Here is a 27,748-nt window from a genome sequence, read left to right as displayed (position 1 = left end):
ATTCTGTAAAACAAGAAACTCTTTAATAAAAAAATGAACAAACAAAAATTTAATTGCTTCAGGATATTTCATGGGAAGCCCCTCGTAACTGAAATAAATGCATGTGTGCCTAGCATGAGCCTTGCCACTGAGAGGCACTCCGTCTGAGGACATAGCACAGAAGATGGATTTGCACTGCCAGGGATCTGGTGTGGCCTCAGTCACATGGTGGGAAGCGGAAAAGCAGGCACACAAGTCAGCACAGGCAGTCAGGAGAAGAAGAAGCGGTGCAACATCAAAAGGGGCACTTCCAAAACATCAATCCGCATATATATATATATATATATATATATATATATATATAACACTCCTGGAAGGCATAAAGCCGAGAAGGGCAGGAACTGCAGATGTAGGAAGGAGGAAGAGAGAGATCCAACAAGAAAGGGGAGGGAGGAGGAAACAGAAAAGAGGGATCAGCTGGTCAGGGATGCAGCTGAGCAGGGAGTGATCTGCTGGTGAGAGAGGGAAAAGGGGGTGAAGTGTGGTGGACGGCGGGGGGGGGGGAATCCACATATCTAGACACCCCCAGTATTGTAAATTTGTGCATTGGAAAAATAATTTCCTGAGGCTTCTGTCTCAAAGGGGGAAAGGATTTTAAATGTCCTCTGCATTTATATTTTTTTCCACTTTGGACTAGACTAGAGGCACATGGTAGATGTGTGGTGTGGTGTGGTGTGGTGTGTGTGTGTGTGTGTGTGTGTGTGTGTGTGTGTGTTATTCCTGAGCCCATGCTCTTAGGCAGGGGTTGCCAACCCTGAAGAAACCTTGACTGGTGTTCAGTTTTTTACGTTGGCGCTAGACAGCACAGCAACTAACAAAAGAAAAGCACTTTGCACATGCATAGAAGCCTATGTATAGCTGCTCGCTCCATATATCCTTGGCCTGAGCACCCCCACAAAAAATGCGGGAACTAAAGACCTGTGAGCTCAGGCTCCAGTGAAACCCTGCGGTCTGCCTCCTTAACTGCTCCCAACTGCCATGGTTCAAAAAACCAACATCCTTGGAATAGAATCCCTGACCGTTGTTTTTACCTTTCCTCATGGACTCAAGCTTGACTCATCACCTGTTGCAATATCCCTGTTACAATACGACCACCTCACTTTTCCCACCATCCATTTGGGTTGACATCTATGGAGGGCACAGCCCCATGTAACCTTGTCACTTTTCCAGGTCTTACAGCAGCATCGTCCCCACCTCTGAGGGAAGCGGAAGCAGCAATGGACACACAGCTGCCTCAGGTACGGGGGGGGGGCTGGGGCTGGGTGTGGGGTACCTGGGAGAGGGGCAACTCCTGTATTGAGAGACCTCAGGGCCCAGATTCCTCTGTTCTGGCTGAGTTGAGAGGGGGGTGCCATCGTTCAGCTTCAGCATCCAGGAAGCAAAATTCCTTGGCAAATTCCAAAGCATCTCTTACAGTCAAAGGGATGCAGAAGTAGGACTGGCCCCAGGTTGACTTGTTTTAGTGCTCAAGATCACAGCAAAGTGTTGTTAGTCTTCTGGGATCATGTACTAGAAGTTTGAACTATGAGCTGGAAAGAAAACCCTCAATTCAAATCTCAGGATAGTGCTTAGCTAAATGTGATTTGGGCAGTTCATAGACAGATTCTTGTGCTGGATTTTGGGGTGTGGAGTGTGTTGCAATAGCAGCCAAAGCATGCCAAATAAAGGACCGTGGTGCAGATGGAGGGGGTTTCAGTACAGTCAGTGGCATAGCGTGGGGGGGGGTGCAGGGGGGGGGGCCCGGCCGCACCGGGCGCAACTTCTGGGGTTAGGGCAAATCCACAGGTTAGGGGGCGCAAATTACTTGCCTTGCCCCGGGTGCTGACAACCCACACTACGCCACTGAGTACAGTGGTACCTCAGGTTACAGACGCTTCAGATTGCAGATGCTTCAGGTTACAGACTCTGCTAACCCAGAAATAGTACCTCAGGTTAAGAACTTTGCTTCAGGATGAGAACAGAAACCGTGCAGTGGTGGCGCAGCAGCAGCAGGAGGCCCCATTAGCTAAAGTGGTACCTCAGGTTAAGAACAGTTTCAGGTTAAGAATGGACCTCTGGAACGAATTAAGTTCTTAACCCAAGGGACCACTGTATGTTTGGTACGTTTCTGCCCTGAGGGTAACTTTGGGAGACAGGGTGATATTAGGACAATGACATTAAGGAGTTAATCCCACCTTCCCCCACCACTGCCATCCTGATCCAAATTGGCAGGTGTAGGCAACAACACTCATTTTTTAAAAATTGCAGGAGACCCAGTTGTAGGTCTGCCATGCTGCTAGCTACTTGAATACTCAGTGGCCTCAAAAACAACCCACGGTCTGTCTTCTTCTTAAGCTTAGTTTACAGGGGTGTTGTAAGGATTACAGAGGAAATGGGTGAAACCCAACTAAGTCAATCTTGAGGGTACAAGTCAGCGAATTCATCCATCTATATCAGTCAGTCTCCTCTGAGTGTGACTAACAATGGATATTGGCCATTGGACATAGATTGCCTAGCTGTTTTTATTTAGGCAATTTATAAGCTGCCCTTCTGCAAAAGGACTTTCAGTGTGGTGTGCAATTTAAAGCAAAAGTCACAAAAACCAAACAACACTTGTTGCTTCCAGACCGCCTGTTTAGTAAGCATGCCTCCTGATTTGTTTGCAAGATTAGACGACGTGGGCTATTTAATGAGCATTCACACATTTATGGGGAGGTTCGATGCTGCTGCATCAAAGCAAGCATTATCCCACACTTTCCAGTATTTTCCCCATCTTTTTCCTTATTACAAAACATCTGTTCTTTTGGGGGAAGCCAGGTCTCTGTGCCAATCAACTATAATTGCGCAATCTGAATTTACAAGTACCTTGGAAGTTGAACGGAATTCGTTCCGGAAGTCCGTTCGACTTCCAAAACGTTCAGAAACCAAAGTGTGGCTTCTGATTGGCTGCAGGAAGCTCCTGCAGCCAATTGGAAGCCGCTGAAGCCGTGCCGGACGTTTGGCTTCTGAAAATTGTCTGAAAACTGGAACACTCACTTCTGGGTTTCAATAGTTCGGGAGCTGATTTGTTCGTGAGCCAAGGCATTCGAGATCCAAGGTACGACTGGATCCCATGCACAAATAGCAGCCACCCAGAATAAGGTTACCAGACGTCCCTGTTTCCTGGGGACAGAACCCGGATGAATGAATTCTATTATTTCGGTCACAGACCAGTTCCAGCCCACATACAATATCAAGGAAGTCATAAAACACAATAGGGATACATTTGAATTTGCAATTAGGTATAACAGGGTATAACAGGTACAATACAGATATAGCAACAGTTAAAAATATATAAAAATATATAAATTAAACTTTAAGTCACTAACATATAACCTAAAATTATCATTTAAAGCCTTAATCGTTATGATAGCACAGCTTGTTCCCTAAGTTTTATGGCAACCACACCAAATTTGGCTTACAAATCAGTTTCCTGACAAAATCCATCCATTTAGTAGGAAGTTGAAAAGTGTCACCGGATTCATTGAGGAAAATCTGGTAACCTTGGCCCAGAATCATCCCAAGTCATAGTTATGTGTAGCAACAGGGAACTTCGTATTTGCGTCACACTTTCCCTAAATGTTGCTAATTCCTTTCTTTCCAGGGCTGTGTGGCTTTTGAGGACGTGGCTGTGTATTTCACAGAGTGTGAGTGGGCTCTATTGGATACACATGAAAAAGCTTTGTACCGGGACGTCATGCAGGAAAATTATGGGCATGTAGCTTCTTTAGGTATGTTATGTACTGAGTTGAATAGGATCCAAACTGCAGCAGTCTCATTGGTCCTAGAACAATAGGATTCAGAATGCAGCAGTCTGATTGGTCCTAGAACAATGCAGCAGTATGATTGGTTGGCAGGAACCACCCAATCATGCTCCAGATATAAGTGAATCCACAACCTGATTGGCTTACAGTAGAATTCCAGAATTAGCCAATCATGTGCAGCCCATTGTGTAAATAATGTATATAAAGCAGATACTTTGAGGGGACTTGCATTCATTCCTCCTCACCACTATGAGCTGAATAAAGAGCATGAAATCACTTTGTGACTCTGAGTATATTTCAAGGTAAGTGCCCTTTTTCTCAACTTTTGATAGGAAATGTAATTCTCTTCCCTCCCCTCCACCCCTTTCATTCAGAAATTCATTTCAACACACACTTCTGATGGTGTGGGACTTGTTCTAGGAGAGAGGTACTCGTAACTTGTAGCATAGAAAGAAAAGTGTTATAATGTGTCTGGTATTAGCTCCTAACACTGAAAAGATATCTTTTGGGGGTGGATGAGCTCTTAGTTGCTTTTTTTTAACTTTTACTTTTCTTATTTGCGTTTGTTAATGTATTGAAATGCAATCAAAACAATTTGGGGGGGAAACACATAAAAGACCATCATTAAAATAATAAACTGTAATAGAAAAAATATCTATTAAGATACAGTTCGTTGTCGCGACAACGGCTGCGAGAGTCCTAATAGCACAAGGATGGAAGACTGAAGAAATTCCAGCTAAAGAATCATGGCAAGAAAAATTGATGGACTATGCAGAACTGTCAAAACTGACATATAAGCTATGGGACAAGGATAACTGTGACTTTAAAGATGAATGGGAACCCTTTACAAAGTATTTGAAGACGCAACAAAGTGAATTGGACTCCTTGGCAGGTTTTGAATAAACATTCACAAACATTTTATTGACAATAATTAGTTAAATAATTTAAGGATTTATACAACTTTGTAACATACAGAGAACAGCATTCACAGAGAAACCAAAGACTGGAACTGAGGGAAATCGGGGTGGGGGTGGGGTTTGTGTGGGAGGGTGGGGGGAGGGAGTAAAATGGGAGGGAAATTAAGGATGACATGTTTTTAGATAATATGTTTTGTTTAAATCTTTAATAAAAATTATACAAAAAAAAGGGGGGGAGATACAGTTCGTAAAAAACAATAGAAACTTTAAATACAGGCTCGTTGAGTGAACTTGCTCTGTGCTGATGTCAAATCCTTAATTCCTCGCAATTTCTTCTTCTTTATTTTTTCATAATTTTTTAATGGAATTATTTGGTAGCCAGTGCAGTCATGCCAAAATTGGTGTTATATGTTCTGATCATGCTCTGGGCAGAACCATCTTTAATCATGCTCTGGGCAGAACCATCTTTGAAGGCAGCCCCGCATATTACTTGAGTTTCTTCTGTTCCCTGGGCAGGTTTTCGAGTTGTCAAACCAAACTTGATCTCCCAGCTTGAGCAAGAGGAAGACCCATGGATCCCAGACCAGCCAATTGTGGAGGAAAAGGAGATCATTTTGGAGCCTGACACAGGTGGGGAAGCTGAGACACCACCCCAATACACATTGAATCCAGTATAAAGGGACCCCTGACCGTTAGGGTTGCAGTGCTCATCTCGCTTTACTGGCCGAGGGAGCCGGCATACAGCTTCCGGGTCATGTGGCCAGCATGACTAAGCTGCTTCTGGCGAACCAGAGCAGTGCACAGAAACACCGTTTACCTTCCCGTTTACCTTTACCTACCTTACCTTCTACTTGCACTTTGAGGTGCTTTCGAACTGCTATGTTGGCAGGAGCAGGGACCGAGCAATGGGAGCTCACCCTGTTGCGGGGATTCGAACCGCCGACCTTCTGATCGGCAAGTCCTAGGATCTGTGGTTTAGACCACAGCGCCACCCGCGTCCCTGAATCCAGTATACATTGGGCTAAATTCTGGAACACAATTTTGGGTTCTGCCCCTGTCTAGAGTGATGAAATGTCCCTCTTAACCATACTCTTTCTCACATATTTCCTGTGAACCAGAGATTCCTGATGTGATAATAAAGCTGGAAGAAGAAGAAGAAGAAGAAGAAGAAGAAGAAGAAGAAGAAGAAGAGGAGCAGCAGCTTTGGGTTCTGGACCACCAGTGGCAAAAGACCTTCCCAGGTACGGCCAAATCAGGTGAGGGGTGGAAATTAGGATCAAGAGGATGGCTGGACGGTACATTGCTTTAACGTGATGCAAATAATAAAGAGGATGCAAGATGAACAAACACCAGTTAAAGTCAGTAGTAATAATAATAATAATAATACAGTGGTACCTCGGGTTAAGTACTTAATTTGTTCCGGAGGTCCGTTCTTAACCTGAAACTGTTCTTAACCTGAAGCACCACTTTAGCTATTGGGGCCTCCTGCTGCCGCTGCGTCGCCAGAGCACGATTTCTGTTCTCATTCTGAAGCAAAGTTCTTAACCTGAAGCACTATTTCTGGGTTAGCGGCGTCTGTAACCTGAAGCGTATGTAACCTGAAGTGTATGTAACCCGAGGTACCACTATAATAATAATAATAACCACAATAAGAAACATCCTAAAAAATAATAAAATAGTGAGTGTTAAAAAACAAAATCCAGGAGGAGGACCACAAGTAGTTATGGTAAGATAGCAATTGCATCCATCCTCCAAAGGCTAAATTGGAAAGTGTTGATGACCTTCTGCTACAGCGTTGAGAACGGGGAAGACGAACTTCCCTAGGCAGCTTACAACCAGATTACAAATCAGGGGAGGGATCTGATAAGTCAAATGATAAGTAACTCTTGAACAAAACTCTTGCGTTGCAGCGGGGCTCGACTAGATGACCCTCAGGATCCCTTCCAACTCTGCAGTTCTGTTCTGATTCTCTAGTTGTGCTCTGCATCTGTGGTAGGCTGTTGGAATATTGCACCTGAACACTTCGTTTTAGCTCTCCTTTCCCTACCCCCTTTGATTCAGGATTTCCCGACCTCGTGATAAAGCAAGAACAAGAAGAGGAGCCCTGCATCCCAGAACACCCAGGAGCCGACGAAAATGCCAATGCTGCTGCAGATCAGTCAGGTGTGGTAACAGTTTTTCTGATCTGGGGTTCACCACCAGGTCTCGATGATCCTTAATTTTAAAGGGTTTACGTGGGCATTTCTCCCCAGGGCCCTCACTCCTGCTCTGCAGGTGCACAAGGCGATCGTGGGAACATAGCAAGCTTCTCTTGCCCAGCTCAGTATTTTCTCCTCTGATCAGCAGTAGTTCTCCAGGGGCACAGCTTGGGTTCTTTTTCAGACCTATTGGGGACATAGCTGTCAAGCGCCCCTTATTTGGCGGGAAAGTCCCTTATCCCAGCGCTGTGTCCCGCTGCTGTCCCTTATTGATGATGTCCCTTAAATTTCCCAGGTTTCAAAGGAAGCAGCTCCTCTCCCTCCCTCCCTTCCTCCCTGCCGGCCAGGGAGGAGGGAGGCTCCAGCTGTGTTGCTTGGCTGCGTTGCTCACCCAATAAGGAGTCTAAGAATGACTGGGGGGTGGAGCTTGCATGCCTTGTGCCCGGCCGCATTGCCTGGGGACTCGCCTTTGCTCAGCGCTTCCCAGCGGAGAGGTGACGGTGGTTTCCCTTGCTGCATCCCCTTTGCCGGGTTGCTGCACTGTGGGAACCACCGCTTGAGGCTTCGTTTGGCTGCTGGTTGACTAAAATCCCTTATTTTGGCTGCTGGTCCCTTATTTTCAAATCTGTAAGTTGACAGCTATGATTGGGGATGACTAGGACTGTACCTGAGAACTTTCTGCATAAAGACTGGGATGATACAGTCCCTTTCGCTCCCTTTCGCACCAGGCCGTCCTGGGTCCTTGCAACCTGGAACTGTCCAGATGTTTCAGCCCCTGCCAGCACAACTGGAGCTTGGCCTAGGAAACAAACCTGATCTAAAAGTCTTAAAAGTCAAGGCTGCCAGACTTTTATATGCACAAAAATGGAAGGGCACATCATTGCTAACAATGGAAGAATGGCTGTTAAAACTGACGGACTTGGCTGAGATGGCGAAGCTGATGTGTTTGATCAGAGAAAAGGCACTTAAAAAAAATTATTAGAAATTTCAACACAATAATTTTAACAAAAATACATCATCCACATTGGTTCCCCCCCTCCATTTTCCTCCCCCCCTAAACAAAAAACCCTACCTCCCCCCACCCCAGGACTTCCCTCAACTCCTTTCTCTGGTTTCTCAACACATCTTTCTGTCTGCATGTTATAAAATTGTAAAGATCCTCAAATTATCTATGTATTACAATAAAGAAACAAAATAAAAAAATTCCTTCCAGTAGCACCTTAAAGACCAACTGAGTTAGTTCTAGGTATGAGCTTTCGTGTGCATGCACACTTCTTCAGATACTTAATTGGTATCTGAAGAAGTGTGCATGCACACGAAAGCTCATACCTAGAACTAACTCAGTTGGTCTTTAAGGTGCTACTGGAAGGAATTTTTTTATTTTGTTTTGACCATGGCAGACCAACACGGCTACCTATCTGTAACTTACAATAAAGAGTTTGTGATTGTTTATTCAAAACCTGCCAAAGAGTCCAGTTCATTTTGTTGCTTCTTCAAATATTTCATAAAAGGTTCCCCATCTTTAAAATCACAGTTATCCTTGTCACATAGTCTGTGTGTCAGTTTTGCCAATTCCGCCTAGTCCATCAGTTTTTCTTGCCACAGTTCTTTCGTCAGCATTTCCTCATTCTTCCATCCTTGTGCTATAAGACACTTGCTGCCCTTGTTGCGTACAGAGAGAAAAGGCACTTTTGTTAAAGATTGGAAACGTCTCTTAGACTTTTTGTGTGAAAAAGACAATGAGGATTCAAGATAACATTTGTTTATACTAAGTGGCTGTGTTGGGTGTTATATTGGATTGGACAAAGTGAATATTGTTTTTACATAGCAGACAGATGAAGAATAAGAAGTTCTTTATTTTCTATATCTTATTCTCCTATCTTTCTCTTTTACCCTCTTTTCTACTTTTTAAATTTTCTTTCTTTTTCTTTCTCTCCCCCACCCCTTTTGTGATTTTATTGTATCTAGATAAAAGTCTTGGTTTGTTTTTTAAAAAGGGAGATGATAATAAGCTTTGTATTTTTCTCTGTAAGCCTTAATAAAATTTATTTTTTTAAAAAAAATAAGTCTTAAAAAATTATAAAACCTTCTCTGATCTCCTTCCCCCCAAACAGGATTTCCTGGTATAATTATAAAGCTGGAACTGAAAGGAGAGACCTGGGCCCAAGATTTCCAAGAAACTGAGGAAAGGGCAACTGTTTCAGGTGAGGCAAACCACAGTGCCAACAGCAGGAAACAAGAAGAACCTTGGCAGGAAGCTAGTCTCCACTTGCCAGATAAAAAGATGGTGCCTGGGACACTAAGAAAAGGCTAAAGCAGGGGTAGGCAATCTAAGGCCCGGGGGCCGGATGTGGCCCAATCGCCTTCTCAATCCGGCCCACGGATGGTCCGGGAATCAGCCTGTTTTCACATGAGTAGAATGTGTGCTTTTATTTAAAATGCACCTCTGGGTTATTTGTGGGGCATAGGAATTCGTTCATTCCCCCCCCCCCAATATAATCCGGCCCCCCACAAGGTCTGAGGGACAGTGGACCAGCCCCCTGCTGAAAAAGTTTGCTGACCCCTGGGCTAAAGTGACATACCATCCTTGTGCCTTTTCCCTTTTGGGTGCCAGGGCAGAGAGGGGACAAGATCTGCTATGCCCTTTTATTCTTGTTATTATTTCTTTGTTTATTAAATTTGCATGCCACCCTTCATCAGTAGATCTCAGGGTGATTCACAGCATAAAATTACAATATTAAAAACCACAGAATACATAAGAAAAATCTGGGCTCAGAGCAGCTAACATCATATAAATAAGACAACATGCAAAATACAACATGCAAATAAAATAACATTCCACATTCATTAAAATAATGTAGAATAATATTAAATATCAGCATTTCGAATTAAACAGAAATCCACTCTTAACAGTTACAGTAAGTAATTTCTAAACTCCAATCAATAAAACACAGCAAACCACAGTGCACAACATAATGCAATACAAAATGAGAAGCAGAGACTGGAGGGTGGGGCAAGGCAGGTGGAAAGAGGCCTTGCCTGATGAAGTGTCTCCCCTCACTGTCTCTCCCATCTTCCCACATTTAAAAGGGCTTTGGGTGCCAATCAGCCAAAGGCCTGGTTGAAGAGGAACATTTCTGCTTGGCCCCCAAAGGTGTATAATGAAGGTGCCAGGTGAGCCTCCCTGGGGAGAGAATTGCACCTTCTTTTTGTCTTGGAAGTTCCAGTCAAACTGCACTGGCAGCATCGATCCAAGTGAGGATCCCTTCTGGTTCTCTCTAAAGATCTGCTCATAAGGTGTAGAAAAGCTGTACAGAAAGGATATCCATAGCCATCACTGTTTGGTCAGGTTCGGGGCTTTATTTCAGCTGGAACTCGCCAGAACTCGGTTCTGGCTTCTCTCAGTTGGGCCCCATTGCCATTACAGTGGTACCTCAGGTTACAGACGCTTCAGGTTACAGACTCCGCTAACTCAGAAATAGTAGCTTGGGTTAAGAACTTTGCTTCGGGATGAGAACAGAAATCATGCGGCGGCGGCGCGGCGGCAGCGGGAGGTCCCATTAGCTAAAGTGGTACCTCAGGTTAAGAACAGTTTCAGGTTAAGAACGGACTCCCGGAACAAATTAAGTTCTTAACCTGAGGTACCACTGTATAAGTAAACAAGGAAGCCTTGTTCATGGTGAGTTCTGGTACCTCTTTTTCTATAAAAATAGCATTGGTCTGGTTGTCCCTTATGGAAGCCAAATTACATATCTTTATCAAGTAAACAAAACAGCGAATTGCCACACGTTTTGGTTGATGACTTCTTTCCTCAGGAGACAAACTAAGGCAATATATCTCTTACTGCTATCACAATTCTCTGTTTATCCGAACAGGCAATGGGTACATGAAAGAGGAAGGCCACTTCCCACTGGAAAGCACTCGCCAAGTGGCAACGGATGAGACACTCTTGGGAACTGCCAAGGAGGGAATCTTCCAGTATCCAAAGAAGGCCGAGGTCTCTGTGAAAGAAGGCCAAGCCGAGAGGCACCAAGGAAATGCCTCTGGAAAGAGAGTAGGAAAGACTTTATCTCATGGGGGAAGCGGCGTCAATGAAACCAAACTCCAGAAGAGAATCCATAAGTCTGGGAGAATGCTTAAAAAAGGAGAGGAACCATATAAATACCTAGATGACGATAAGAGATCTGGTTGGAGATATTACCTGATGACCCATGGGAAGAGCCACGCAGGAGAGAAACTATATACATGCTTAGTCTGTGGGAAAAGATTCTTTCGGAGATCACATCTTATTAGACACAAGCTAAATCATACAGGGGAGAAACCATATACGTGTTCAGTCTGCGGGAAGAGCTTCAATCAAAGATCCCATCTTATTAGCCATGAAAGGACCCATACAGGGGAAAAACCGTACCCATGCTCAGTCTGTGGTAAAAACCTGAGTCGTAAGGCACTCCTTATAAGACATGAGAGAATTCATACGGGAGAGAAGCCTTACAAGTGCTCTGAGTGCGGTAAAAGCTTCTGTCAGAGCTCTGGGCTTGTTGCGCACAAGATTACCCACACAGGAGAGAAACCATATGCGTGTTCAGTCTGTGGGAAAAGCTTTAGTCGCAAAGCAAGCCTTATCAGACATGAGAGAATTCATATGGGAGAGAAACCATATACATGTCCAGTCTGTGGTAAAAACTTCAGCCAGTGCTCCGGCCTCCTTCAGCATGAAAGAATTCATACAGGAGAGATCCCGTATAAGTGTTCTATCTGCGGGAAAAGTTTCAGTCGTAAAGACTGCCTTCTGGGACACAAGGGAACCCATACGGGAGAAAAACCATATTCATGCTCTATCTGTGGGAAAAGCTTCAATTGGAAAAGTTACCTGACTGTCCATGAGAGAAGCCATAATGAAGAAAAGTCCTATATATGCGCAATCTGTGGGAAAAGCTTCAACCAAAGATCCAATCTTCTTAGCCATGAAAAAACTCATACACAAGAAAAAACGTACACGTGTTCTATCTGTGGTAAAAGCTTCATTCACAAAGTAAGCCTTTTTAGACATGAACGAGTCCATACTGGAGAGACACCCTATAAATGTTCGGTATGTGGGAAAGGTTGCAGCGGGAGAACTAATCTTATTTCACATGAAAGAACTCACACGGAAGAAAGGCCTTATGCCTGCTCGTTCTGTGGTAAAAGTTTCAAGCAAAGATCCAACCTCACGAGCCATGAAAGAATTCATACTGGAGAAACTCCCTTTATGTGTTCAGTCTGTGGTAAAAGCTTCAGCTGTAAAGCAAATCTTCTTGGACACATGAGAACACACACAGGGGAGAAACCGTATTCGTGCTCAGTTTGCGGGAAAAGCTTTGGTAACAAATCACAGGTGGTCATACACGAGAGGATTCATACGGGGGAAAAACCATACACCTGCTCAGTCTGTGGGAAAAGATTCAAACACAGAACGAGCTACACCGAACACCAAAAAATCCACACGCAGGAGAAACCGTACACATGCTCAGTCTGTAGCAGAAGCTTCAGTCGTAAGGAGCACCTGATTATTCATGGGAGAATCCACACTGGAGAGAAGCCATATTCATGCTCAGTCTGTGAGAAGAGTTTCAAGCAAAAGTCAAGCCTTACTTCACATGAGAGAAGCCACACAGGAGAGAAACCACACACATGCTCAGTCTGCGGTAAAAGTTTCAATCGACGATCAAACCTTATTCATCATGAGAGAATTCACACGGGAGAAAAACCACACCAATGCACCGTCTGTGATAAAAGTTTCCGGAGTAAAGCATACCTGAGGAGACATGAGAAAATCCATGTGAGATAAGGCAATCCATATGGGAGGTGGGACGGCGATATGGGGAGTGAAAACTGAAGTTGGAAAAAGATTTAAATAGAAAGAAATTATATATATATATATATATATATATATATATATATATATATATATGTAACTCTAAACCACAGTATAGCACTATAGGAATGAGTCTGCGTGGCCGGCAAAAAGAGTTTGAAAAATTACACTTTGGTTGTTTTTTTACTGTCCACAGTTACTTAATTTGTCCAAGGCAAGAACTGTTAGCTCTTAACTGTGGTTTTTAGGGAGATATGCCAAGATCGTAAACCACAGTTTGTTCAGCTTATTTCCCTGAACCAGTTAAGATTAACCACAGTTTACTTAGGTTCAAATTTCACCTCGGCTGAAAATGGAAGGAAAGCTTCCCAGATTCTCCTTGTGGCTGCTCCGGAGGAGAGGAGTGGGGGAAAGCAGCGAGCCCCAAAGTTTGTGCATGTAACACTAAACTATAGTTTGGCATTATGTGTGACACAGGCCACTGAATATAAGAGCTCCAGTTCTGGCAAAAATATCAGTCGCATCCTGCCTCTTTGGCAACAACTTGGAGCATTAACTCTGGAGCAAATACAAAAAAATGTCAAGGTTTGCAACAAATCTCATAACCGTATCTCATGTTCCATAAATCTCATTTATCTCAAAACCGTATCTCATGTTCCCTAAATAAAAAGCAAATATTAGGACAAAGCATTAAGAGGAAAAATCAGGATGAAGACAAAGGCGTATGCTGAAGTGAAATATACCATATTAAATAATGAAATTTCCCCCAAAGAGATCTGTAGTGCTTTGCCTACAGTGTAATTGTACATACATTTCAGGACTGATAATATTTATGGTCCATGAACTGTTTCAGTTCCGTAACAGCAAAACTTCTATTTGATGTATGCACCCTTCTAATAACACATCCTGCTTCTTGCCCTGTTTATTAATGCTGAATTCTCGAAGCTTTTTATTTTAGCTATAAAATATTCTGATGTAAGGTTTATAAAAAGCATTGTTTTGTTTTACTTTGACTAAATCTGCCTTGGAGTCACTTATGTAACTTATTAAATAAAGTGTTTGACAATTATGTATTTTGTGATCTAGCCACTGTGGAACCTGCATAGATTCACAGAATTGTAGAGTTGGAAGGGGACCTCGAGGGTCATCTAGTCCAACCCCCTGCAATGCAGGAATCTTGGCTGAAGAATCTATGACAGAGGGACATCCAACCTCTGCTTAAAAACCTCCAAGGAAGGAGGGCCCAACACTGTCAGAAAGTTCTTCCTGAGATTTAGTTGGAATCTCCTTTCTTGCACTTTGAATCCATTGGTATGCAGGAGAAAATAAGCTATCTCCATCTTCCCCACGACAGCCCTTTTAATCTTTAGATCCTATGTCCTCTCAGTCTTCTCTTATCCAGGCTAAGCAGCCCCAACTCCCTCAGCTGTTCCTCTTGACCTGATTATTTGTGGATTGCATACCCTCCAACATTTCTCCCATGAAAATAGGGACGTCCCATTCCGTAATGATAATTCTACTTTTTATACTCTACACGTCTGACTGGGTTGCCCCAGCCACTCTGGGCGGCTTCCAACATATATAAAAACATAATAAAACATTAATTTTTTTTAAAAAGCCTTCCCTATATACAGGATTGCCTTCAGACTGCTCAGGGGTCAGATAACTCCATACCCTCCAGCATTTCTCCAATGAAAATAGGGGCGTCCTAAGGAAAAGTGGGACATTCCAGGATCATATCAGAAACCAGGCGGCTTGTTTAAATCAGGGACGTCCCTGGAAAAAAGGGGCACTTAAAGGCTCTGGGATTCTCCCTCCCCTTCATCTATGATAATGAAAACACAGAACTAGATGGTATTTTTGATTCAGCTACTATAGTAAAAAGGTAAAGAACCTCTGGATGGTTAAGTCCAGTCAAAGGTGACTGTGGGGTATGACTCAGTCCCACTAACCAAACAAATCGGAAGCCGTCTAGAGTGGGCAGATATCAACAAATATTGTTATTACTGAAATAGTGTGCATACACACAAAAGCTCATACCAATAACTAACTTAGTTGGTCTCTAAGGTGCTTCTGGAAGGATTTTTATTATTTTTATTTTTATTTTTATTTTATTTTATTTGTTTTGTTTCGACCTCGGCAGATCAACATGACCTAAACATTAGGAAGAACTTCCTGACAGTGAGAGCTGTTTGACAGTGGAATTTGCTGCCAAGGAGTGTGGTGGAGTCTCCTTCTTTGGAGGTCTTTAAGCAGAGGCTTGACAACCATATGTCAGGAGTGCTCTGATGGTGTTTCCTGCTTGGCAGGGGGTTGGACTCGATGGCCCTTGTGGTCTCTTCCAACTCTAGGATTCTATGATTCTATGATTCTATGACCTGTAACTATTATTATTATTAAAAACAAAATAAAAATTTTTTTCCTTCCAGTAGCACCTTAAAGACCAACTAAGTTAGTTCTTGGTATGAGCTTTCGTGTGCATGCACACTTCTTCAGACCAACACGGCTACCTATCTGTAACTGGAACTATTATTATTATTATTATTATTATTGGCCAACTTCCTTCTAAGGAGGAATATCCAGGTCTGCTCAAGCTCAGGGGGTGAGGTTGCTTCATTCTGAAAAGCAAGAAACGGAGAGGGAGGAAGATTGCAGACCCTGATTCCAGACATCGCCCCCCCCCTCCATCCATCCTCTCCCTTCCCTTCATCCATGAGCTCAGGCAGCAAGACAGAGGATGCTGCCTCGTTTTGCCAGGAGTCTGGTCCCGACTTCAGTCACATGACGCGGAAGTGGGGAAACAAGCTTCCATCCCCCCCCCGCCCCTTCCAACACACACAAACCCCACCGTAAGAGAATAGCGGCTGCGGCGGGTGCAACGTCGAGCTGGGTCTGTTGGCGAAGAAAACGAACCCCCAAAACAAAAGCGCCTCTCGCGGGGGGAGGCAAATGATGCAAATGGTGCAGGATCGAGTTGGAGAAGAAAGATCCAGGGACGAGGGGAAGGGTAGGTGGAGAAAGCGGAGTGAGCCCCCTGGGCAAGGAAGCCAGCGGGCAAAGGGGGTCTGCTGGGGAAGGGGAAGAAAGAAAGAAAGAAAGAAAGGGGGCGGCGACGACTGAGACAAGCATCTGGGGCTCAGAAGTGGCCGGAGGGAGGGTTTATTTCTTAGGGGAAGCGTATTTGTTTTGTCCCACTGGCCGCTTCTAGATAAACAGGCTTTGCAGGGATTTATTGATACATTTATTGATTCCTGCCAACCTAGAGGTTTGAAAGCACACCAGTGCAAGTAGATAAATAGGTACCACTCCGGCGGGAAGGTAAACGGCGTTTCCGTGCGCTGCTCTGGTTCGCCAGAAGCGGCTTAGTCATGCTGGCCACATGACCCGGAAGCTGTACGCCGGCTCCCTCGGCCAATAAAGCGAGATGAGCGCCGCAACCCCAGAGTCGTCCGCGACTGGACCTAACGGTCAGGGATCCCTTTACCCTCTACCTACGGATACAAAAGCCTGCAAGATCTAGTTAGCGCCCCCCCAATCTTCATTAAAAACAACAACAACAGTTTCTAGCATTTATAGAACCTGAGATGTTTCTCCCTCTTTCTTGGAAAATGCTTCTTTCTCCCCCCCCCCCAAAAAAATCTGCAGAATACCATGTTACCATGTTATCTTGGGATTCAGGTGGCTCTGTGGGTTAAACCACAGAGCCTAGGATTGCCGATGGGAAGGTTGGCGGTTCGAATCCCTGCGACGGGGTGAGCTCCCGTTTCTCGGTCCCTGCTCCTGCCAACCTAGCAGTTCAAAAGCATATCAAAGTGCAAGTAGATCAATAGGTACCGCTCTGGCAGGAAGGTAAACGGCGTTTCCGTGCGCTGCTCTGGTTCGCCAGAAGCGGCTTAGTCATGCTGGCCACATGACCTGTATGCCGGCTCCCTCGGCCAGTAAAGCGAGATGAGCGCCGCAACCCCAGAGTCAGTCACAACTAGACCTAATGGTCAGGGGTCCCTTTACTTTTACCTTTACCATGTTATCAGAGGTGAAAAAGATGGGAAGAATTGGGACGTGTTTACACATCAGGGACAAATCTTCTCTTAAAATCTACCTTTAATTCTTTGATTGTCTTGTCTTACCCCTAAAGGGCCCGACAATAAAGGAATTTGGCACAGATGGCATAGCTGTCATTGGAGCTGGCTTTGAAGGAAAGGGCTTGAGGCTCCCCTTTTCGTTTTTTTGTGTTCTGCTCTCAGCTCCCTTGAAAAACAACAATTCCTCTCCATCTCTTCGTTCTCACATAGAGGGGTTCTTCTCCCTTCTGTTGGTCTGCCTCCATCGTTGGCAGTTTGCAAAATATAAATGGTAAGAGCAGAAGAGGAGGCAAAACAGGATCAAAGTCTGTTTAGGATCTCTCTCAGGCACTGGGGAATCCGCCAAGTTAGTAGAATAACAGTAAATGAAGAAGAAAAGAGGAAGAATATAAAAATATCTTGGTGAGTACTAACTATACTCACCAAGATGGCCTGATAGAATTTCTAACAGCTGTAACTCAGACATGTACCTGGGCAAACATTTGTTTATTTTCTGACATATATATTTGCATTCTGCTGCTGCTGTAACTCACCTTTGTATGAAGTTGCAACTCAACCCAATAGTTGAAGATTAATGACTTGAAGTACAGAAAGGACCCTTCTAAAGAGCTCCAGTTGCTTTGATGCTTAAAGGGCGTGGGATTTATTAAGATCAAAGAAAAAACTCTGATCCCAATAAGTCTGTGACGAATGCAAAGCAATAAATCATTAAAATCAGAGGGTTTCTACGATTCACAGGTTATAAACTTGAGGCACACCTGGAATAACTTTATAAAGCTGTGCCTGTGATTTTACCAAAGGTGCATTGCTGTTTGTCTTAATTTATATTAAATATAATATTAAAGCAAGAGCTGTTTGATGGGAAAGCAAGATATAAAACTTTTTAATAAATATTTCCTAGGCCTCAGAGCTGACATTGATTAAAAAAAAAAAAAAAAAGTTGGTGAGCCTCAGATCCCAGAAAGTCCAGCACCAAATTAAACCTCACATTCTTACTCAGCCAGCTGCATCGTTTAAGTGACTAGATTCTGAACTGCTAGGCAGTTTTAACATCTGAAGGAAGCCCTGTTCAGGGAAGGTATAGTGTGTGATGTTGTATTGTGGTTTTACTATTTTGTGTTGCGAGCGGCATATAAATAAATAAATTCTTATTGTATTTTAAAATGTTAGCTGTCTGGGAATAGAACTTCTAAAGTGGCTTGCATAGATTCCCTTGCTTTCTCCTCATAAGATTTTGTTGTCCCATAGGAGGACAAACCATATAATTTTACCCGCAACCCTTAGCCTTGCTTTCTCATTGTTGCTTTCTGATTGCAAACTCCTCTCTCTCTCTCTCTCTCTCTCTCTCTCTCCTTTGTAAAGGACATCATCCTGACTTGAAGCCCTGAGTACTTTTGCCCCACACACTTTTCCCGTATTCAGTACAGCACAACATTCAAGATCCTTGCTAGATGTACAGATCCTTGGAAGGTGGAAATGGCTGCGACAGGGTGGCCTCAGGTATGTTGATGGAGGCTGGGCTCACCCAAGAAGACATTCTGCTGTCTTGAGGGCAGAACTGTGAATGTGCAGCAATAAAACCAAGCTAAGCAGGGTCTGGTCTGGTTTCAAATTGAATGGGGGACCACGTTTTTGGATTCCTGCATTACAGACTAGATGGCCCTCGGAGATCCTTTCTAACCCTACAGTCCTATAATTCTTTGACAAATATCCACAGATAAACATGCTGAATTTCATCACTCTCCAGAGCATCAGGATATCTTCCAATTGATACTATGCACACTTCTTTGAGCAGCTGGAATTTAGACTGCCAACATTTTCTAGTACCTTGGATTTCCCTCCACCCTTAAAGAATATAAGGGAAGTACTTGGCTGCTGGCCAAGTATAATAATAATAATAATAATAATAATAATAATAATAATAATAATAGCACAGCTGTGGAGTCCAAATCGGTTCACTGTGTTGGTTCCAGGCCTTCAATCCCAAACAGCTCTGTGGGGTCTGAGGCAGAGGTTTTCCCCTTACACTGGATCCTTTTTAACTCGAATGGTTCCGTCTAGTGAACTCTACTATTGAGCTGTGGCTCACATCTCTAGCTCTCAGTTGGGGTTCATAATCCAGGCTTACCTTCCAACGGGATTGTGTAAACATTGCTGACCTAATGTGTGTGAAGCCTCTGAGGCGCTTGGACATGGTTTGCTTATGTTTCCTCAGGAACTGGTGACTTTTGAAGATGTGGCCTTGTATTTCACGCAAGGGCAGTGGGCCATGCTGGATCCGGATCAAAGAGCTTTGTACAGGGAAGTCATGCAAGAGAATTACAATCATGTCGCTTCCTTAGGTAAGGACCCCTTTGTTAGGGATATCTGAACACAGATTGCATCCATTAATCTTCTTCTTTGGCGATCACTCGTAGCCAAATAAGATTGTCTTCCATAAACACGGTTTTAACAATAAGTCCATAAGTGACTGTGGAGGCCAATTCTAGAATCACATGTCCTTCCACAGTGGGGACATTGGTTTCCGGGTTGGAGTTGATCACGGTGTGGATTTGCCAAGCGTGCCTTCCTCCTAGCACATTTCTCCCTTGTGTCCTAAGTTTGACACCTTCACAGCCCTTGACACCTTTGGTAAAGGCTGTTCTCCAATTGGAGCACTTGCAGGCAAATGTTTCCCAGCTGACAGTGTTTATACAGTACTACATTTTTTAGATTTGCCTTGAGACAGTCTTTAAACCTCTTTTGTTGACCACCAGCATTACGCTTTCCATTTTTAAGTTTGGAACAGAGTAGTTGCTTTGGAAGACGATAACCAGGCATCTGCACAACATGACCAGTCCAACGAAGCTGATGTTGAGGAATCATTAGTGCAACATGGATCTATACTTAAAGCCTGAAATTCTACGCAATAACATATTTTTTAAAACTCTTTGAACAGGATTTCCACTTGTCAAGCCTGGTTTGATCTCCTGGCTTGAGGAAGAGCTGTGGTCTGCAGAACTGCTGGGTTTGGAGACGACAGAGGCTCCCTCAGAACAAAGCGCAGGTGAGGGAATGAAAAACAGAAGTCATAAAAAGTATATATTTGTGCGAAAACTCCAGAGATTTGTACCAAATCTATTTCTTCTCTTACTGGGTCAGAAAGACAACCTTTGCATGACCTTTGGCTCTGAATCCCAATTTTCTTGCACTTTTCTCTTGATCAGGGTTTCCTGATGTGATAATAAAGCTGGAGGAAGCAGGGGGTCCATGGGACCTGAATCAGCAGGAATCCAACACCTTCGCAGGTACCAAGATCTACAGTATCTTTCCTTACCTGTCTGGATTTTTTCCATGTTAAATGAACAGCTATAAGTAATTTTGCCTAAGGGGACACTTCTGCACATTTTGCCAACACTCTTGTTTTTTTTTTGCAATATTGTTTCTGCTGAGACTAACTTTTCTGAAGCCTCTGCAATGTTGTTGTTGTTTGTTGTTGTTGTTGTTGTTGCTATCAACATTATTCCAGTACAGTCATACCTTGTGTTGCATTTGCTTCATGATACACCTTTTCAGGTTGCATCCTGCGGCGACCCGGAAGTACTGGAAAGGGTTACTTCCAGGTTTCGCTGCTCGCGCATGCGCAGACACACAAAATGACATCACGCGCATGCGCAGTTGTGGCAAATCACGACCTACAGACGCGGGTTGCGTTCTGCTCATGTTGCGAATGGGACTCCAGAATGGCTCCCGTTCGCAACCAGAGATACCACTGTAACAGGATGTTTGTGTTGTCACACTGCTTTGTAGCCATTTCTTAAACATTTTTATTTATTTTGGAAAAAGTATTCATAGACTGACCTTTCATGGAAAAAAGGTGTACAACAAAATGTACAATTCAAATAACATACAAAATTCAATAAGAACAGGACGAAATAGGCATAAAGATGATCGGCTCACCTTGAAAAGGTTTAAACCACTGAATAGGCCTGTCGGCTTAAAAAGATTCAGGTGGGTAGCCGTGTTGGTCTGACGCAGTCGCAATATATATAAAAATAAATTTAAAAAATTGTCCAGTAGCACCTTAGAGACCAACTAAGTTTGTTCTTGGTATAAGCTTTTGTGTGCATCAGTGGCGTAGCGTGGGTTGTCAGCACCCGGGGCAAGGCAAGTAATTTGCGCCCCCTAACCCTAACCCCCAGATGTTGCGCCCGGTGCGGCCGGCCCTCCCTGCACCCCCCACGCTAAGCCACTGGTGTGCATGCACACTTCTTTAGATACCAAGTGAGACAATTTTTAAAATTTTTTAAAATATATTTTGGCATAAAAAGGGTGAGTGTGCCTGCTGCATCTCTGCAGGAAGAGTGTTCCACAGTATGGGACCAGCGATACTAAATGTCCGAATCCTAGCTGAAGCCACTTGGGCTTCTGAAACGTGGGAGACAATTAATAGTGCTCCACTGGACGGTGTCCGCGATCACAGGGGGAATCTATATTTACATATATTTAATTTGGAATGCAGCGATCACGGCTTGTTGTTTTTGCACCTCATTTTCCTCACCGCCTGCATTTTTACTTCTTCTACACCCATCCAACGTTCAGCTTCACAGGATGCCGCAATTCTCGTGTTAAAAGAGAGGGAGGAAAACTCTTTACCTGCTTCCTCTGTTCTATATGACGTCATCACCCTCTCTGTTTGTCCTGCCTCTTTTTATCCTGACTCAGGACTTCCTGGCGTTCGAATAAAGCAAGAGCGAGAAGAGGAATCTGGGGTCTTGGATGATCAGAGAACTGAGGAACGGCCCAGTGCTGCTGGCGATCAGTCAGGTGAGGGAGACGTTCATCTACAATTCCTGGAGTGGTTTAACAGTCAGTCCCTCTTCCCAGGGAATTCTGGGAATTGCAGCTCTGTGAGGGGAACGGGGGCTTCCTAACAACTCTCAGCACCCGTAACCAACTACAGTTCCCAGGATTCCTTGGGAAAAGCCACGACTTTATAAATGATATGACACTGCTTCAAATGGATATAGTGCAGATGGGGCCTCACTCTCTGTTCTAATAGCAATGAAAGGAAAGTTGGTGTCTTTTTTTATAAAAATAAGCTAGATGGTCACACCTCATATTCTCCTCTTTCCTCTGACTCAGAATTTCCTGGTGTGATAATAAAGGTGGAGCCGAAAGAGGAACCCTGCGTCCCAGTGCTCCAAACACCCTTGGGAAGCACATCTGTTTTGGGAGTCCACCCAGGTAAGAGATGGGTTCGAGTAGCTCATGATCCACAGTCAATATGTTTTGAACCTAGTTTGCTTGTCATTTTCCAGGCCAATGATATTCACACCGATTGTAATAAAAAAAGGAGACCATCTTCTCTTAAAGCAATGTAGGGAGTTGCCTTATAGCACCACAGACCATTAATAAATTAATAATAATAATAATAATAATAATAATAATAATAATTTATATCCCGCCCTCCCCAGCCGAAGCCAGGCTCAGTGTGGCTAACAACAATGAAAGTAACACAGTTTACATAAAATCACAATCAATTAATTGAAATGCATTCTAAAATCAATTCATTCTAAAATCAATTCAAAATCAAATTAATGGCAACCATTGGGCTAGAGTTCTGTGAGGATTACCGAAGGAGGGGGTCAGGCTGTGCCTTCGCCAAAGGCCTGGCAGAACAGCTCTGTCTTGCAGGCCCTGCGGAAAGATGTCAGGTCCCACAGGGCCCTAGTCTCTTGTGACAGAGCGTTCCACCAGATTCGTTGTCCCCGAGAGGGGGCAATGACAATAAAGATATTATTATTATTATTATTATTATTATTATTATTATTATTATTATTATCTGCTCCTGAGGGCTTGGTGGACTACAACTCCAATCATCCCTGACCACTGGCCATGCTAGCTGGGGCTGAAGGAAGCTTCAACAACAGCTTCCCCATTGCAGCTGCCGCCTGTTTACGGCTCAAAGCAAGGAGGGAAGCAATGCACTCCTTTATGATGATGATGATAATAATAATAATAATAATAATAATAATAATAATAATAATAATAATAATTTATTATTTGTACCCCGCCCATCTGGCTGGGCTTCCCCAGCCACTCTGGGCGGCTTCCAACAAGATTAAAAATACATCAAAATGTCACACATAAAAAACTTCCCAGAGCAGGGCTGCCTTCAGATGTCTTCTAAATGTCAGGTAGTTGTTTATCTCTTTGACACCTGGTGGGAGGGCGTTCCACAGGGCGGGTGCCACTACTGAGAAGACCCTCTGCCTGGTTCCCTGTAGCTTTGCTTCTCGCAGTGAGGGAACCGCCAGAAGGCCCTCGGTGCTGGACCTCAGTGTCCGGGCAGAACGATGGGGTGGAGATGCTCCTTCAGGTATACTGGGCCAAGGCTGTTTAAGGATTTAAAGGTCAACATCAACATTTTGAATTGTGGTCGGAAACGTACTGGGAGCCAGTTTAGTTCTTTCAAGACTGGTGTTATATGGTCTCGGTGGCTGCCCCCAGTCACCAGTCTAGCTGCCGCATTCTGGATTAGTTAAGGAGTTGTTTCCTCAAATTATTCCCAAGCATTGTATGGAAGCTTATTTTCTCCACGCTTCTGTCTTCTTCTCTGCCCAGTTTTCCTTTACGAAACCAGTGGGAACAATCAGTATACAGTGGTGCCTCGCAAGATGAAAAGAATCCGTTCCACGAGTCTCTTCGTCTTGCGGTTTTTTCGTCTTGCGAGGCAAGCCCATTAGCGGCTTAGCGGATTAGCGCTATTAGCGGCTTAGCGGATCATCTGATAAGCGGTTTAGCGGCTTAGCAGATCAGCTGTTAAGCGGCTTAGCGGATCAGCTGATAAGCGGCTTAGCAGATCAGCTGTTAAGCGGCTTAGCGGATCAGCTGATAAGCGGTTTAGCGGCTTGGGAAAAAGGGGAAAAAAACTGCAGGAACTCGCAAGACATTTTCGTCTTGCAAAGCAAGCCCATAGGAAATTCGTTTTGCGAAGCACCTCCAAAACGGAAAACCCTTTCGTCTAGCGGGTTTTCCGTCTTGTGAGGCATTCGTCTTGCGGGGCACCACTGTAGTAAGAGAAGCAAAGGAGGAGATTAGACGTTTTCTTAAATGTGAAAACAGCATCAAAACGCTCTTGTTTTTAGCCTGCCAAGAATGGTGGAAACTGCAGTTAGTTGAGGGTGCTGAGAGTTGTTAGGAGACTCCTGTTTCCCACACAGGGCGGGAAGTCCCAGGGTGTTTTTACAATCGACCCTTCTTCCCAGGGAATTTGGGTGGGAGATCTGAAAGAGGAGTGAGGGGGCCTTAATACAACTTTCGTCCCCGACTAAGGGACTCCTTGCGTTATAATTCTGACTTTTAAAGCTCTAAACAGCCTGGGCCCAGTATACCTGAAGGAGCATCTCCACCCCCATCGTTCAGCCTGGACACTGAGGTCCAGCTCTAAGGTCCCTCTGGCGGTTACCTCACTGCGAGAAGTGAGGTTACAGGGAACCAGGCAGAGGGCCTTCTCGGTAGTGGCGCCTGCCCTGTCAACGCCATCAGATGTCAAGGAAAATAAACTATCTGACTACCTGACTTTCAAACATATGAATGCAGCCCCGTTTAGGGAAGTTTTTAACGTTTGGTGTTTTATTGTGTTTTTAACATTCTATTGGGAGCCACCCAGAGTGGCTGGGGAAACCCCGCCAGATGGGCAAAGTATAAATAATGGATATTATTATTATTATTATTATTATTATTATTATTATTATTAGTTGTAGTAGTAGTAGTGCTTTTTTTCCTTAAAAAATGTTTAGGGGTACTCTCATTTTGGCTCCCCATTTTATAGTTCAAATTGGGAAAAATAAATACAGTAAATGGACAAAAGTACAAAGATTCATAAAATGTGAGGGATGTGTACCCCAGCCCCCCCCAAAAGCATTGATGATGATGGTGATGATGATGATGATTAGTAGTAGTAGTACCACTAACTTTCTCTTAATAGGCAGCAGGTGTGAGGAAGAAGGAGAAGAGAGTCTTCCAGGAACCGCTCACCTAGTGGCAGCAAACAAAATATCCTTAGGAATTACTGAAGGGAGCGTTTCGCAGTACCAAGATATCGCCAAGAGCCGAGGCAGAGAAGAGAGGCATCAGAGAAATGACCTGGGAGAGAGATCAGGAAGGGCTTTACCTTGTCGGGGAGGTGAAAATAGTGAAACCAAAATGCAAAAGAAAATTCACAAGTATGGGAGAACTCTTCAAAAAGGAGAGAAACATTATAAACAATTAGGTTGTGAGAAGAGAATGAATGGGAGCTACTGCCTGATTTCTCAGAGCAAAGGCCGCAAAGGAGAAAAAATTCATGCTTGTTCAGTCTGTGGTAAAAGCTTCAAGTGGAAAAGTAACCTGATTATCCACGAAAGAATCCATACAGGAGAGAGGCCGTATGCGTGCTCAATTTGTGGTAAAAGCTTCAGCAAAAGATCGTACCATGCTGTCCATGAGCGAATGCACACACAGGAAAAAACATACACTTGTTCTGTGTGTAATAAGAGCTTCATCCATAAAGTCAGCCTTAGGAGGCATGAACAAGTCCACACAGGAGAGACCCCGTATAAATGCTCAAACTGTGGGAAGGGCTTTAGTCAGAAATGTAACCTCCTTTCACATGAAAGAATCCACACGGAAGAAAGGCCTTACCCGTGTTCATTCTGCGGCAAAAGTTTTAAACGAAGATCAAACCTCAACAGCCACAAAGTCAGCCATACGGGAATAAAAACAAATATGTGCTCGATCTGTGGTAAAAGCTTCAGTCACAGATCAAACCTTGTTAGCCATGAAAGAACTCACACCGGAGAGAAACCGTTTTCATGCACAATCTGTGGTAAAAGTTTCGCTGACAGAACACACCTTATTAAACACGAGAGAACTCATACAGGTGAGAAACCATATATGTGCTCAATCTGTGGGAACAGCTTTAGCCACAAATCAAATCTGGTTAGCCACGAAAGAACCCACACAGGGGAAAAACCATACCCGTGCTCAGTTTGCGGCAAAAGTTTCACAGATAGAGCTTATCTTCTTAAACACCAGAGAACTCATACAGGAGATAAACCATTCAAATGCTCTGTCTGTGGGAAGAGCTTCAGTCGTAAGGATTACCTTATTAGACACAAAATCATCCATACCGGAGAAAAACCATACATGTGCTCAGTTTGCGGGAAGAGTTTCATGTGGAAAAGTTACCTGTCTATCCATGAAAGAATCCACACAGGAGAGAAACCGTATACATGCTCTTTCTGTGGTAAAAGCTTCAGTGAAAAATCATACTACATTGTACATGAACAAATGCATACAGCGGAAAAAATACATGCTTGTTCAGTCTGTAGTAAAAGCTTTGTTCATAAAGTAAGCCTTATCAGACATCAGCAAGTCCACTCAGGCGAGACACCACATAAATGTTCAGTTTGTGGGAAAGGCTTCAGTCAGAAATGTAGCCTTATTTCACACGCAAAAATCCACACAGAAGAAAGGCCTTTCACATGCTCCTTCTGCGGCAAGAGCTTCAAGCGAAGGTCAAATCTCACCAGTCACGAAAGAATCCATACAGGAGAGACCCCCTATGTGTGCTTGGCCTGTGGCAAAAGCTTTAATTGTAAAGCGCATCTTCTAGGACATGAGAGAACTCATACAGGGGAGAAACCATATTCATGCTCGGTTTGTGGGAAGAACTTTGGTAACAAGTCACAGGTGGTTATACACGGAAGAATACACACAGGGGAAAAACCATATACTTGTTCCCACTGTGGGAAAAAGTTCAAGCACAGGACAAGCTATACCGAGCATCAAAAAATCCACACGGAAGAGAAACCGTTCATATGCTCAGCCTGCGGCAGGAGCTTCAGTCGGAAGGAGCACCTGATTATCCACGAGAGAATCCACACGGGAGAGAAGCCATATTCTTGCTCGGCCTGTGGGAAAAACTTCAAGCAGAAGTCAAGCCTTACTTCACATGAGAGAAGCCACTCGGCCGAAAAGCCACACTCGTGTTCCACCTGTGGCAAAACGTTCAAGAATCAAGTATACCTGAGGAGACATGAAAAAAATCATATGAGATAAAGGATGAGGGTGGTGTTGTGGGTTAAACCACAGAGCCTAGGACTTGCTGATCAGAAGGTCGGCGGTTCGAATCCCCGCGACGGGGTGAGCTCCCGTTGCTCAGTCCCTACTCCTGCCAACCTAGCAGTTCAAAAGCACGTCAGAGTGCAAGTAGATAAATAGTACTGCTCCGGTGGAAAGGTAAACGGCGTTTCCGTGCGCTGCTCTGGTTCGCCAGAAGCGGCTTAGTCATGCTGGCCACATGACTCGGAAGCTGTATGCCGGCTCCCTCAGCCAATAAAGCGAGATGAGTGCCGCAACCCCAGAGTCTGTCACGACTGGACCTAATGGTCAGGGGTCCCTTTACCTTTATGTTTGAAAAGCCTCATCCTCATCAGACTTTATTTAAGCATCAGAAATGTGAGGGTTGGGTGTGTCACGAGATGTGGAAGACATTAAGGCACAGATGTGACTCAGAAACCCATACCAGAGACAGAAATGATACCTGCAATATTTAATAAAGCACCAGTAACCTTTTTTCTCCCAATGATCTATAGTATTGGACTTAACAGTGCTGTTGTGAATACATTTCAATATTTCAAACTTTTCCTGGGCTTGAATTTCCTAGATTCATCTCATAGTCTGAAGACTAATTGCCACCCGCTTTGGCTTCCATATCTGCTTTTTTGAACATTTCCATCAATTCTGGAGCACGTTTGTTTTTGTAGCTGTGCGAAAGAACACTTGGTTTAGCTGCAGATGTGTTGTAATATATAATGTATTGAATAAAGAATTTTAGAAACTTGGC

At 43.9% G+C, this 27,748-nt stretch overlaps 3 protein-coding genes across 4 annotated transcripts in view; 2 read left to right on the top strand and 1 right to left on the bottom strand.

The window, feature by feature from the left end:
* Nucleotides 1-18,376, bottom strand: part of LOC309336753 (uncharacterized protein) — a 238,396-nt gene extending 220,020 nt beyond the window's left edge. The window contains exon 1 of the mRNA XM_081853029.1: nt 18,236-18,376. Coding sequence (XP_081709155.1) covers nt 18,236-18,245 — 10 coding nt within the window. The 5' untranslated portion in view covers nt 18,246-18,376. The remainder of the gene's footprint in view (nt 1-18,235) is intronic.
* Nucleotides 353-13,862, top strand: LOC309336556 (uncharacterized protein). The gene is made up of 9 exons (XM_081852498.1): nt 353-494; nt 1,210-1,277; nt 3,662-3,788; nt 5,255-5,368; nt 5,857-5,994; nt 6,800-6,901; nt 9,051-9,140; nt 10,812-12,859; nt 12,890-13,862. Exons 2-8 carry the CDS (start codon nt 1,257-1,259, stop codon nt 12,764-12,766), a joined length of 2,547 nt encoding a protein of 848 aa, XP_081708624.1. The 5' UTR covers nt 353-494; nt 1,210-1,256; the 3' UTR covers nt 12,767-12,859; nt 12,890-13,862.
* On the top strand, nt 15,332-27,746 carry LOC309336555 (uncharacterized protein). Of its 2 annotated transcripts, none has more exons than XM_081852497.1 (7): nt 15,332-15,800; nt 19,091-19,217; nt 19,814-19,921; nt 20,082-20,162; nt 21,580-21,681; nt 22,000-22,101; nt 24,848-27,746. In XM_081852497.1, the coding sequence occupies exons 2-7, from the start codon at nt 19,145-19,147 to the stop codon at nt 26,959-26,961; spliced, it is 2,580 nt and encodes an 859-aa protein (XP_081708623.1). In that variant the 5' UTR covers nt 15,332-15,800; nt 19,091-19,144; the 3' UTR covers nt 26,962-27,746. The 2 variants fall into 2 exon arrangements, with proteins under 2 accessions (XP_081708623.1, XP_081708622.1); XM_081852496.1 differs by lacking the exon at nt 15,332-15,800 and adding an exon at nt 18,244-18,375.
* The last annotated feature ends 2 nt before the right edge of the window (nt 27,747-27,748 follow it).

This window comes from Podarcis erhardii (genome assembly GCF_964252035.2).
Source record: "Podarcis erhardii genome assembly, chromosome: 2".
Classification (NCBI taxonomy): Eukaryota; Metazoa; Chordata; class Lepidosauria; order Squamata; family Lacertidae; genus Podarcis; species Podarcis erhardii.
This window is presented reverse-complemented; position numbering and strand designations above follow the sequence as displayed.